Below are 12,834 nucleotides of genomic sequence, written 5' to 3'. Positions count from 1 at the left end.
GTTTTCTAGCCATTCTAAAATATTCAAAGGTCCCTGGAATACAAAATCTTCCTTATACCTGGAAAGTTATCCCTACCCTACTCCATCTGTAAAAGCCTTATTCATTCTTTAAGACTCAGGTCAATGACTGCCTTCTCGGTCAATATTTTCCTGACTCTTTTTCAAGAAAAGCTGAGCAATCATTCCCTCTATTTTCCTATTATTATAGAACTCTGTGCTTTTAAAATTCTTGTATTAATATCTATTATGTTGCCTTTTTGTTTGTTTGCTTCTGTTTCCCCCCAATGACTGATCTCCTTAAAGGCAGAGTTTTTGCCTTATCCATTGCTTATATAGTCCTTAAAATGCTATGAAATGCATAGCAGGCAGTTTGTCAAATTAATTTAACTTATTATTGACCAGCTGTGTTTTGGTTTGCCTCTGTTCAGTCCACTTACATTTCTACAAATTAAGAAAAAGTCTAGAGAAGATTAAAATGACACATCTTCTAACCTTTTACTCCTACTTCTGAAATCTATGTGGTTCACTAGTACTTCCATTTGCTACTAAATCAACTTAAGTCTTACCACTAAGACGATGCTACACACTATTCCTTTTCCTTACTCTTAACTACTCAAGGTGAGCCTTTTCCTACACATGCTTATAGCAGTTTATTGTCAGTACTTGTCAGCTACAAAATGGTAAAAAATTTTTTAAAAACAAAAAAAAATAAAACAAAACTTCTATAAGAGTGACTTTGACTATTTTGTTAACCAAATCTCCGGTTTTTTTGTTTTTTTTTTTTTTTTTTTTTGAGACAGAGTCTCGCTCTGTCACCCAGGCTGGAGTGCAGTGGTGCGATCTCAGCTTACTGCAAACTCCGCCTCCCGGGTTCACGCCATTCTCCTGCCTCAGCCTCCTGAGTAGCTGGGACTACAGGCGCCCACCACCAGGCTCAGCTAATTTTTTGTATTTTTAGTAGAGACGGGGTTTCACAGTGTTAGCCAGGATGGTCTCCATCTCCTGACCTCGTGATCCGCCCACCTTGGCCTCCCAAAGTGCTGGGATTACAGGCGTGAGCCACCGCGCCCAGCCCAAATCTCCAGTTTCTAAACTGGTAAGCTCCAGTTGCTATGCCTCAAGGAATTTGAGAGAATATTTAATGTAAGATTCAGGACCCAATAGTAAGAATTCTACTCAGGACATCTGATCTTCATTGTAAAGGATTCTAATCCAACTTCAGTCCTCATAGCAAGGAAGTACTATTTCAGAAAGTCCCTAGATTCTCAGATGCATTGGCAAGCACCATACACTGAAGAATTCACAGAAGATTTTAGTCACTTGCTCACTCATCCACTTGAAGTAAGAAAAATCAATCACTGCATGTTTATTGTTCTATAATAAAGCAAATGTTAGACATAAAAGTTAGAAATGTCAACCACACTAAATTGTTACATAATAAACTAATCAAGACACAACTTTTATTCAGGACATGGATATTTCTGAAATGAAAACAAAAGAAGAGAATTGACTTAAAATGTTTATAAATACGAATATTATGACAGAACCAAAGCTATTTATGAGCATTATTTTTAAAAGCTTGTTTAAGTATTATGCACTTGTCTGTGTGACATTTTGTAAAGCGGAGAAAAATTAAGGAGAAAGGAATTGTAGAACACCAACAGGAAGAGGACAGATACTGAGGAATGGCTCATGGTATAAGTGAGATTATCAGAGACTTTCTACAATGGAATTTGAAATGCAGGGAGCACATTTGGTGTATGGTTGTAGAGGACTTACACTAAGGGCATTCTTCTGCTACCTCTGCCAGCAGATGAGTGGCTCCTGAGAATGCATACCAAATTAATTCCCCAGCTGTTCACATGCATATAAGCAGCTGCTGCTGTTACTGCCTAACACTTATGGCAGTCTGTCAGCACCTCTAATCTCTGCCATAGCAGACAAGCCACTCACCTAAGGCCTCTGCTGTACTTCCAAAGAAAGAATTTCTCAAGTAGAGACTGAGTGGAACTAGACTGCCAGCTGTGAGCCTCAGAGCTCCTGGCTGCCTGTTGCTGAGTCTATCAGCTGCTGAGCCTTTCTCACCAAAAAAAAAAAAAAAAAAAAAAATGAGCTTAATAAAATAACCCTGCACAGAAATTTTCTGAAACTAAGATAACATTCAATGGAAAACAGAATTTAATCTACAGAAATACACTTCACAGATGTTTTAGGAACAGAACCTAGAGAAAATGAAAGTCAAAATTTAATAAAAGAATTTGTCAGGAACTTCAAGGTAAAGACTCCATGTATTTTTTGGCAACTATAAAACACTAAGAAGGCTTTTTAAATATTAAAGAGCCATTTAAACACTTCAAATTAAGATTCCTCAATATACTTCAGATTTCTGTACTGAGTTACCCTCTCGAGTGTTTGGAAGTCTTTTCTTCCTCATTAAGCAAACACTTACACAGTGTTATCATGGCTTTGTAATCTTAGTTTTGAAGACAGGCAAATGTACTAGCCAAATATGCCAAACTAACTTATTAAGAGCATTCCAAACAACATTTTGGATCCAATTCTTTTTAAATGCACTTAGATCTTTCTTATATTAGAATCAAGCATATTTGTCAATTACTTAATGTTTATTATTAATAACTAAAATGATTTGTTATTAATAGGAATAGCTTTTTTAAAGTACCTTGATCTTTGTGTTTCTAAGATTTGTCCTAGTCCATTTATGGATCTGAAATAAATAATAAATGAGGAAGAAAGTTTAAAAGTAAAAATTAACTTTTTAAAAAAGTATACAAAGTATATTGTTTCTAAAACAGGAAATAAGCATACCCAAATACATCTGGAACCAGAAAAAAATTAAAAACAGAAAAACAAAACTTGCTTTAAAAAATAATTGTGATTTTCCTTCAAACAATAAATCACATATATTCCACTCACACATCAATAAAACATATATGCAAAAATTCGCACAACTGTCAGATTAAGGGCTACTTTGTGGTTAATAAAAAGACGCTTCACTTTAGAAAAAATCATTCATAAATAGTCAGTTATCCTAGTGTTCTTAAAAATGAGTAGATACTCAAAATTTTTACGGTGGTCACTTTTTTCCTCACCCATACATGGTAGAAATGGCTATATACACACTAAAAATAAAAACCTAGTTGTAAGTTGCTTTGCCCCCAGCCTGTCCTTAGTATTCACAGTAATTCTAAGTCAAACATCCCAGGTTCCTTTATAGAATAACCTCGTCAGTTCCCTAATTAGGCTCTCTACCCGTTATGCCTGTTCTCCCTCTTTTGATACTATAGAATATGGCTTTGTATGGCACCGAAAAGTACCTGTTAAATTCTTTTCAACACACTGTACACCTCATCTATTTATCTTTTCCATTGCCTATCATCAATCATCAATTCTCTATCATGAATTCAATTGTCTTTAGGGTTACTTACCCAAGATTCTTGCTACTTGTTCAAGTTTGTTCTCATGGGTAAGGCTTCCCACATATAATGATTCTGAGGCAAGTCTCTCCACTATTTTATAAAATTCTTAAATCTTCTTTTTTGAATACACTCTAGTCTGATGGCTAATTCCTCTCAAACATGTTTACCTTTTTTCACCTCCCCAAATATCATTCTGAGTCAGTCACAAGTCTGATATAAAGGGAGGGTAAAAGCCAAAAGGGTGTGTAATTTATCAAATTGCTTCTTCCAAATTCATTTCCAGTACTGTTAACAAGCTGGCTAACAGTCAATATTGTCAGTGTCAGAGATTTAGCTTAGGTCTCTATAAGGATATAAAAGTCAAGTAATAATTATCATTCCTTTTACGCCAAAAAGTTTGCTAAATAGATTGTGTTCTTCTTAGCAATCACAATGGTGCACAAGATTTATGAAGAGAAACGAGATTAGAAGACCAGTGTCAAAAAATGTAAAAGCAATCTTCATTCATCACTTTCTCCTTTTCAAAATCAGCCATCTTTTTCTTTCTTCCCTTTTTTACTATACCTTGAACTTACTATGTAAGCTAAGAAAAAAATTACATAATAATAGCTAACAGAGCACTTACTATGTGTCAGCGCTGTGCAAAGTTTACCAACATTGTCTCATGTAATACTCAAAGCAAACTTATGATAGGCATTATGCCTTTTACAGAGGAGGCTTTAAAAGGGTAAATAAGCTCCCTAAGAAGACAATGAGAAACAGACCAAGGATTAGAACCCAAGCAGATTCCAAGGTCTGTGATCTTCAACACTATGCAACAATACCTACCCTCCACGTGGAGACATTATATTTTTTTATAGTAAAGTTTAAGGACATTACTATTAAAATAAGATGAAATATGTGGAAAAAATATGAATTTCTTTCTTCCACAATCATTAATCATTGCAAATAATCTCCTAATGAGCCTTACCTTTATTGATTCAATTTATAATATATACTATATGAACTGAGTTCTACTGACAAAATCTAATGTCAGTAGAACTTATAAATACTAAGAATAGTAATTTTGAGCCATCACGCTCAAAGCATTGTACACATTAAAGATAACCAATAATAATAGCTACCGAATGTCTCTCTGTATAGGGCTTTTATTAGTTCAGGTCTTACAAAATAATTCAAAACAAAGTCCCTGAACTATAACCTCATTTGAAAAGTCCATCTTTGTTTTCAAAAGGAATGGGAGTCTCCAGAACAGTCAGCAAAATGACTGTTAGCACATATTTGAGCATCATTCATATTGTCCTGATTGTCCTATGCTGATCAGCCTTGGCTGTGAACAAAGAAGATATTAAAGCAAGCTGGAAGACAAGGCATGGTTGACAGTTAAGGAAGATGAAGTCAACAAGAGTTCAGGGAAAACTGAGACCACTTGAGTCAGGGAAGACTTCACATAGGAAGTGGGGAGAGACAGAATAGGCTCTATAGAATAAATTAAAAAAAAAAAAAAAGAACAAGAAAGAACTCAGGGATTGGCAGAGTGAGAATACATTATGAGTAAAGACAGGAACTGACAGGATGCATCCATGGGAAAGTGAATTAACCATCCTGGGTAAAGTTAGGGAAGATTGACATTAGGAAAGAGTCAAAGAGAAGACAGGAAAAGAAAGATGGAGTGAGAAGACCCTGAATATCAGTCTATTAACTGTGAACTATATTCTGCAAGCACTGGGGACTAATTTTATGTATTACCATTTATATAACAATTAGCCATCAACAATATATGTGATTCCCTAACGTTCTTGAAGCAGGTCAACCTTATACCTTAAGCTTCTACAGGGCAACAATCAGAGTAAAAAATATTCTGTGTATACAATATGGATCTGTAGGCACTTAACACACTTATCATTTTGTACCTAATTGTCGTTCTTAATTTCTTTACATCTTCTTCTGGAACCAAGTCTGTTTTATTAATGAGAATGATATCTGCCAAAGCAACTTGCCTAAAATAGCAAACAAAAAGAAATGTTAAGAAATTTTAAATAATATACACACATGCAGATTAATACATCAAAAGAGAAATGTTAACAAATTAAAAATAAATAAAAACAACTCATGTAGATCAATATATCAGTTAAGAATTATACAGTGCTCTATAGGAGTGATTCAGTTTACTCCTAATCCGCTAATTTTTCAATGTGAATGAATTGTATTCATTACTATGCAAGTTCAGATTTCACATTACCCATTCGCAAAGTATTTACTAAGTTCTGTTACTTGCTACTCTTGTGCTACAAAGATAAGTCTCAAAAAGTTTACAATCAAAAGGATGATTTTAAACTCATAATTTTCTTTGTGAAGAAAAGCATAAAATTCAGATATCCAATATGGTAAAAAGAAGAAGAGTTTACCTACTAAAATACTGTAATATTTACCAAAATTTTCAAAGAAATAGAATAAGTTCACTTAATACTAAAAACCGTATTAAACAGGTTTTTTAAAACTATACTTCAGAGCTGGGCATGGTAGACCACACCTGCAGTCCTGGCTACTTAGGAGGCTGAGGAGGGAGGATCCCTTAAGCCCAGGAGTTCAAGTCCAACCTGGGCAACATAGCAAGACTCCATTTCTTAAAAAAAATAAGCTATACTTCAGAAGATATATCAGGATATTGCACAAATGTCTTCTTTATCACTATAAATATACTGTATATTATCTCTGTAAAGAATCCAGTGGACTGAATGCTAGATAACAAAGTAGATGATAATAATCAGAAGCTCTATTTTCTATTAACAGGATAGTAAAACTGGAAATTCTTTCAATTTTCCTCAATTATTCAGGGTCTTATGCTTTATCTCAAAGAATACAACTAAATTCTCAAAACTAAATTAACTTTAGTTCACTGAAAGAGCAGGTTTCAACAGTATATACATCACAAATCCAGTTTGGCTATTTTCTATTTGGCTTATTTATATTTTCTATAATAACCATATTTTCATAAGGAAAAAAGTTACAAAAATACTTAAGTTCAGCAAGGCGCAGTGGATTCATGCCTGTAATCCCAGCACTTTGGGACGCCGAGGCGGGTGGATCACCTGAGGTCAGGAGCTCGAGACCAGCCTGGCCAACATGGTGAAACCCCATCTCTACTAAAAAAAAAAAAAAAAAAAAAAAATGCAAAAATTAGCTGGGCATGGTGGCGGGTGCCTGTAATCCCAGCTACTTGGGAGGCTGAGGCAGGAGAATCGCTTGAACCTGGGAGGCGGAGGTTGCAGTGAGCCTGCACTTCAGCCTGGGTGACAGAGTGAGATTCTGTCTCAAAAAATAATAATAATTATTATTATTATACATATATATATAAAATCATCAATCCCAAAGAAATTGTATAACAAGAAAATATTTTTAAATGTTAATATTTCCCGAGTTCCTCAAAATTACAGAACTCCTGTGTTCAGCATTCACTTTATGCTACGACAAAAATGACTTTAAGTAAAAGTTTAGTTATCAGATCATTATAAATAGATAGCAATAATTCAACTAAGGGAAAAAAAGAAAATAAATTTTCCTTGACTATGTTTTAAAATTTCTTAGTTTGTTTTTGGTTTTCATCTTAGTGATTTTTCTCTTTACAATTAGCCAGCAATCAATATATACTTTAAATATGAATACCTAGTAGCTTCATTGATAAGGCCATCAGGTTTCTCTTCTGTTAAATGCTAAACAAAAAAAAGTTTGAATAAAGTTACTATAATACAATAAAAAATCTAATGTCAACACAAAGGATTTTACTTTAGAGACATTTTCTTGCATCTAATAAAAACTTCAACATGTTCTGTTACTGAATACACAAATCCAAAACTAACTTTTCTAGCTGAAAGCATTTTTCTTCCCCATTTGCAATATTTTTCTACAAGTGAACCTGTGGGGTTTTATAGGGGGAGGAAGAGGGCTTAGGATTTCACACTCCTGACCTTTTCTTTTACTTAAAAGGAAAACCCCTTTGATTCACATAATGTCATAAAAACATAGAAGATTACAGTTCAGATTTTAGGTATTTTCCTTCTTACAAAACTGTTCTGGTTCTAAATATTCATTATTACTTATTTTTAAAAAAGGATAACCACTGAAATATAGTTTCTTAGAATCTAATATACTTCCCTTCACACCAAACCCCCATATTAGAATCTAAAATACTTCCCTACACCCCAGCCCACAATCATGCACCACGTGAACTCGGTACTAGGCCTTTCAAACACCCTAGAAACAAATAAGTGGTGGGAAGGCTGATTCAGCCCTGATTCTAGCCTAAAAGCAGTTTATCATTTAGAAACCCATACTTGCTAATCTGGCCTCTCAGTGCAACTGTTTATTTTACTGACCTCTCCAGAGTCAGGCTAACTCCAAAAAATATTTTGACAATGACTTAGAGCCCAAGTGGTAGTTTTCATCTCTCTGGAGGCCAGCTTTGTTGTCTGTTTTTTTCTTTTTCCCTTTCATAATCCTGTTTACATCCCTAACGTCATCAACATCACAAGCTTCTTCTCTGGGAAATTACACTTTTACCCTCATTACCTCAAACCTCAATAGAGGTTCCCTGTCACAATAAAAAGCTGGCTACTGAGGTTTAGAGGCAACTAGATTATAGTAATACTCTATATTTGAAGCCAACTTTACAAATGAATTAAATCCTTGAATCTAACTTTATAAATTATATACATTTTTCTCATTTAGCTTTCATAATAATTATGGGAGATGGCTATTTTCATTTATAAAGGAAGAAGCTAAATCTAACACCCTCATCATCACAGGATACTATATTTTATATACAATCACAGGGACTTTTTTTTTAATTGAACACACACCCATCAAGTAAAATGAACATAATTTTAAAGTCTTTGTGAAATCTTTTATGCCACATAAAATCAGTCTGTGTACAATGCTACACAAATGTCAATAATCATATATCAGAGCCAAACCAGTTTCATAATTCATGGGGAGATGATCATTAGGGGTATCTCAATAGTTTGGAACCTCAGAGCAAGCAGGTAATAATTTTATTTAACAAGCTTGATTAGGTCTATAGAAGAAACATTCTTTCCTTCTAAAAGTTCAGCAAATTCTATTTTGAGGAAAACAAAACTGAAATAAAATCATGGCAATGATACTTCTACTTCAGGCAAAATCTTGTTCAATTCAACTGCAGACCCACTCTGCAATTATGGAAGTCACAGAACTTGACAAGTATTGTATCAAAAATCATTCCATGCCAAAAGACCAAGTTTAATATTTTTTTTCATAATTCATCTTGGCCTGAGGCTACAACAAGTCCTATTGTTATATACTCTGCCTCTAGAGAATGAGGCTGCTAACAGACCTTGGAATGGTGCCTGGCACACAGGCTCAAGAAATATTTGTTGAATGAATTGTAATTAACACCTCCTGTTGTGGGGATACATAAAAGATGTTACACGAAAAATGCCATCTACCATGCAGCAACAAATCTCTTCCCATTAAGCAGTAAATCTACTTAACGATGATATATTTTTGGCAAGGCATCTGCCTCTGAATGATCCTATAGTACTGAAAATTCTTTTTAAACTGAAATATTTTTCAAGATATTATATTATTGACCTTATGAAAGCTTTTTTAACATATGAAATTGGGGTTATTTGGCTATGAGTTTGTGAGGCATAAAAATGATATGACAGAAGAATTACAGATTTGTTTTTGCATTTCCATGCCTAAATGTAACTAATACAATGTTAGTTTCACAAGGTAATGTGCAATGTTTTAAATGCATTTACCTCTCCAAAATATTAGAATTCTTCACTCAAAGCTAACAGTGGTAGACTAACGTTTTACTACTTCCAGGCAGTCAGAAAGTATCAAATATAAAAATAAATGAAAATCACCCCAAATGAGAGCCTGCCAATATTTACAGCTGTATTAAAATTATATGTAATCATACACAATTATAGCAGAAGAGATAAATGTCCTCTTCTATGCCCATAGGAAAGCTATACAAACATTTTAAAAAATAAGTGCATATTAACATTTATTTTCTTTAGACATCAGCCCTGCATTTCCCTCATGTGACTTCCTACCTTCCCAAGTCAAACTCTGCGAAAAGTATAAAATCAATGTCTTCTATTCAAAAGAACATTCTCCAATAATACATTATATACCATTTGGTCATTAAGTCAGATGACTTTCATTTATAAAATAAAACAAAATGGAAATTTTGGCATTCTATTCCACCTGCATAAGTAAATGAAGAAAAAAATTTTGCAAAATATTTTCTAAATATTTTATATTACATAGATGTCCAAAGTATTCCTTATCTCTGCTTAACAACTATGGCTTTTGCTTATATATCAAAAAAGACAAAAATAATTTTGATACTAATTAATCCAACATATTCAAAAGGCTAAGGATCAAAACCCCAATTTAACTTACCACAAGAAACAAAGGAAATTAAAGGGGAGTGGTGTGACATGTTGGTCAAAGAATACAAAGTTTGTTATACAAGATGCATAAGTCATGGAGAGCTAATTACAGCATGATGACTGTAGTTAATTCTATTGTATACTTGAATCTGCTAAAACATAGATCTTCATTGTTCTTACCACCCCCTCTCAAAAAAATAACAATGTGAGGTGATGGATACGTTAACTAGCTCGATTGTTTTATAATGTAATTCACACATTGTATACCTTAAATATATATAATTTTTGCTTGTCAATTATACCTCAATAAAGCTGGGGGGGTTAGGGAGAGAAACAAAGGAACTCTCTGAAATAACACCACTGTAGACCTAACTTCATGAAGGGCTATAGGGTGTCCTTTTCTGCAGAAATAAAGAAAGAAGCCGGACCGAAAAAAGAGAAAGAAAGAAAAGAAAAAACTATCTTAAAACCCACTGGCTTTGAAAGAACACTGCTGTTGACCAGAGTGGAAATAAATCTAGTGTCAAAGATGTCTGGTGTCATTTTTAAAAAGCAGCAGGAGGAACTATTTCTTTCAAATGGATTGGTTACAGATGTAACACTATTTTAGTTTTTAAAAAATTATTGCATAATGTCAGTCTATTTATTGTTCTGGCCTTTTCCAAGCTAACTGTTTTCTGACTGAATTGTTTCAACAGATTGTGCAATATAACAGAGGAACCAAGAAGAAACCTCTCACTTGACCTTCTCTGGGTAACTTCATTCATTGCTTCTATTGCATTAAATGCTGTCACATTTGTAGAACTGAAAAGAACAATGTCAGTAGCCTGGCTGTCAAGTCCTCAGAATAGAGAGCTGTCATTTTAAGTTGTCCAATTCTTTGCCTATGATTAAAAAATGAATATTTCAGATCAATGGGTGACAATCCCATTAGAGTGATACCCCATGATATCAATTACCACTTCAGTTTCAATTTGGCTGGCTGGCCACAGGGTACCACTTCTCAGCTTTACTTGTGATGGGCTGGCTCTGTGAAGCATGACATTCTTAAATTGCTGCCCATTATCCAAGTGTCATTACTTGTACTGCCTCAGAATTCTCTGAATCACAAGCAGCTACTGAGGTCAAGCTTTGCAACCAGAGGAATTGGACAAGTTGGAAAATTCTTTATATCAAGGCAAAGTTATTTATCTGGCATCCGACTTAGAAAATCTAAAGTTTCCATTATCCTGACAGTGTGTCAGTTTTGTGTAGGTATATTGATTTAATAATTTAAGAGGTTTTATCAACGTAGCAGGAGGTTAAACGTTTACTGTGTTTGCATTATTCAGAATGTTGCTTTGTTTTTTTGGCCTCTATCATGCTGATAATAGATTCTATTTAACTCTTCTCCATACCCAACTATACATATAAAATTATTCCTATAATCATAAAATACATAAACAGTTTGACTTTTAGCATGGCATTTTCAGTCTATCAAAATAAAAAAAAAAACAAAATGTCTTAGCAGTTATCTGTCACATAGGTATATCAAATTTTGTAATAAATTTATGGAAGAGGTAGATTCAAACATGCCTATAATAAACATTCAAAATGAATAATTTGGGGCTTTGTTGCTACCTCCATAAGCATTTTGCAAGAAATATGATTTCCAACAGTCATTGGAATTTTTCTGCGTGAAACTGTAATACTGTATTTGGGATCATTCTTTGATTCTTAAATTATATTCATAAATTCATAAATTGAGATTTTAAACTCTAAAAAAGGAGTTTTCTTCCAAACTTTTCAAATTAGGGCACTCTATCAACGAGGGAGAGAAGGCCCAGTGAAGAGGTATTGGTAGCTATTTGACAAACCTGACATATCCCCTTAGAGCATAATTTCAGCAAAGATTTGGGAAAAAAAAGCAAACTTAAACATTAACAAGTTCAGGCCGGGCATGGTGGCTCATGCCTGTAATCCCAGCACTTTGGGAGGCCGAGGCAGGTGGATCACTTGAGGTCAGGAGTTCATGACCAGGCTGGTCAACATGGTAAAATCCTGTCTCTACTAAAAATACAAAATTAGCTGAGCATGGTGGTGTGCACCTGTAATCCCAGATACTCAGGAGGCTGAGACAAGGGAATCGCTTGAACCTGGGAGGTGGAGGTTGCAGTGAGCCAAGATGGTGCCACTGCACTCCAGCCTGGGCAACAGAGTGAGACTCTGTCTCAAAAAAAAAAAAAAAATTAACACGTTCAGATATGAGGTTGGATACAAAACAGACACTAATTTTTAAACACTGAATTTAAACGTCTAAGAAATTACTGCTTTGGGCCCTATCCATACGCTCAGATTGGGAACGGGTCAGTGGGTGGGATGATTTCATTCTCTTCTGCCTTTAGTGGTATTTCACTTGGGAAGTTGAGAAACATCATTTTACTGTATGTAACAACATACTTTTAAAGAACTTACTAAATGCATTTTATAAATTAAACCTCATTTAAATGCATTCTAGGACCTTAGAAGTTAACAAAAACATTCATAGCAGGATGTCTTTTACACTTGATCTTAGCCAAAAGACTAAGAAGCGATGCAAGATGCCTTTTAATGGAGAGAGTCTTCTTACTAATCCTATGTGTATATCCTGATTTTCTTCAATATGTACTTTTTAAATTTTAAGTTACAGGGTACATGCTCAGGATGTGCAGGTTTGTTACATAGGTAAACGGGTGCCATGGTGGTTTGCTGCACCTATTAACCCATCACCTAGGTCTTCAATATTTTTTAAAAACTCATTTCCAGTGTGTGTTTAATAGTAATTTAACAAGAAAAATAAGATCTCAGATGCTTTATCAAGCTCAGCTTCTTCTATGGAACAGAAAAACTTACCAATATTGGGGTTGAATCCTTGTGAAGAGTTATACATACCAAACTCTATCCTAACCCCATATGCTTATTACAAATTATAATTC

General features: G+C 34.3%; 1 protein-coding gene across 3 annotated transcripts in view; it reads right to left on the bottom strand.

Moving 5' to 3' along the window:
- Window positions 1-12,834, bottom strand: part of ZNG1A (Zn regulated GTPase metalloprotein activator 1A) — a 58,111-nt gene that overhangs the window by 28,250 nt on the left and 17,027 nt on the right. For 2 of the 3 annotated variants that reach the window (XM_031014515.3, XM_031014517.3), the window contains exons 7-9: window positions 7,104-7,150; window positions 5,351-5,437; window positions 2,681-2,725 (exon numbers count right to left, since the gene is read on the bottom strand). In XM_031014515.3, coding sequence (XP_030870375.1) covers window positions 2,681-2,725; window positions 5,351-5,437; window positions 7,104-7,150 — 179 coding nt within the window. The remainder of the gene's footprint in view (window positions 1-2,680; window positions 2,726-5,350; window positions 5,438-7,103; window positions 7,151-12,834) is intronic. The other variant, XM_031014516.3, reaches the window with a different exon arrangement.

This window comes from Gorilla gorilla, chromosome 13, assembly GCF_029281585.2.
Source record: "Gorilla gorilla gorilla isolate KB3781 chromosome 13, NHGRI_mGorGor1-v2.1_pri, whole genome shotgun sequence".
In the NCBI taxonomy this organism is placed as follows: Eukaryota; Metazoa; Chordata; class Mammalia; order Primates; family Hominidae; genus Gorilla; species Gorilla gorilla.
This window is presented reverse-complemented; position numbering and strand designations above follow the sequence as displayed.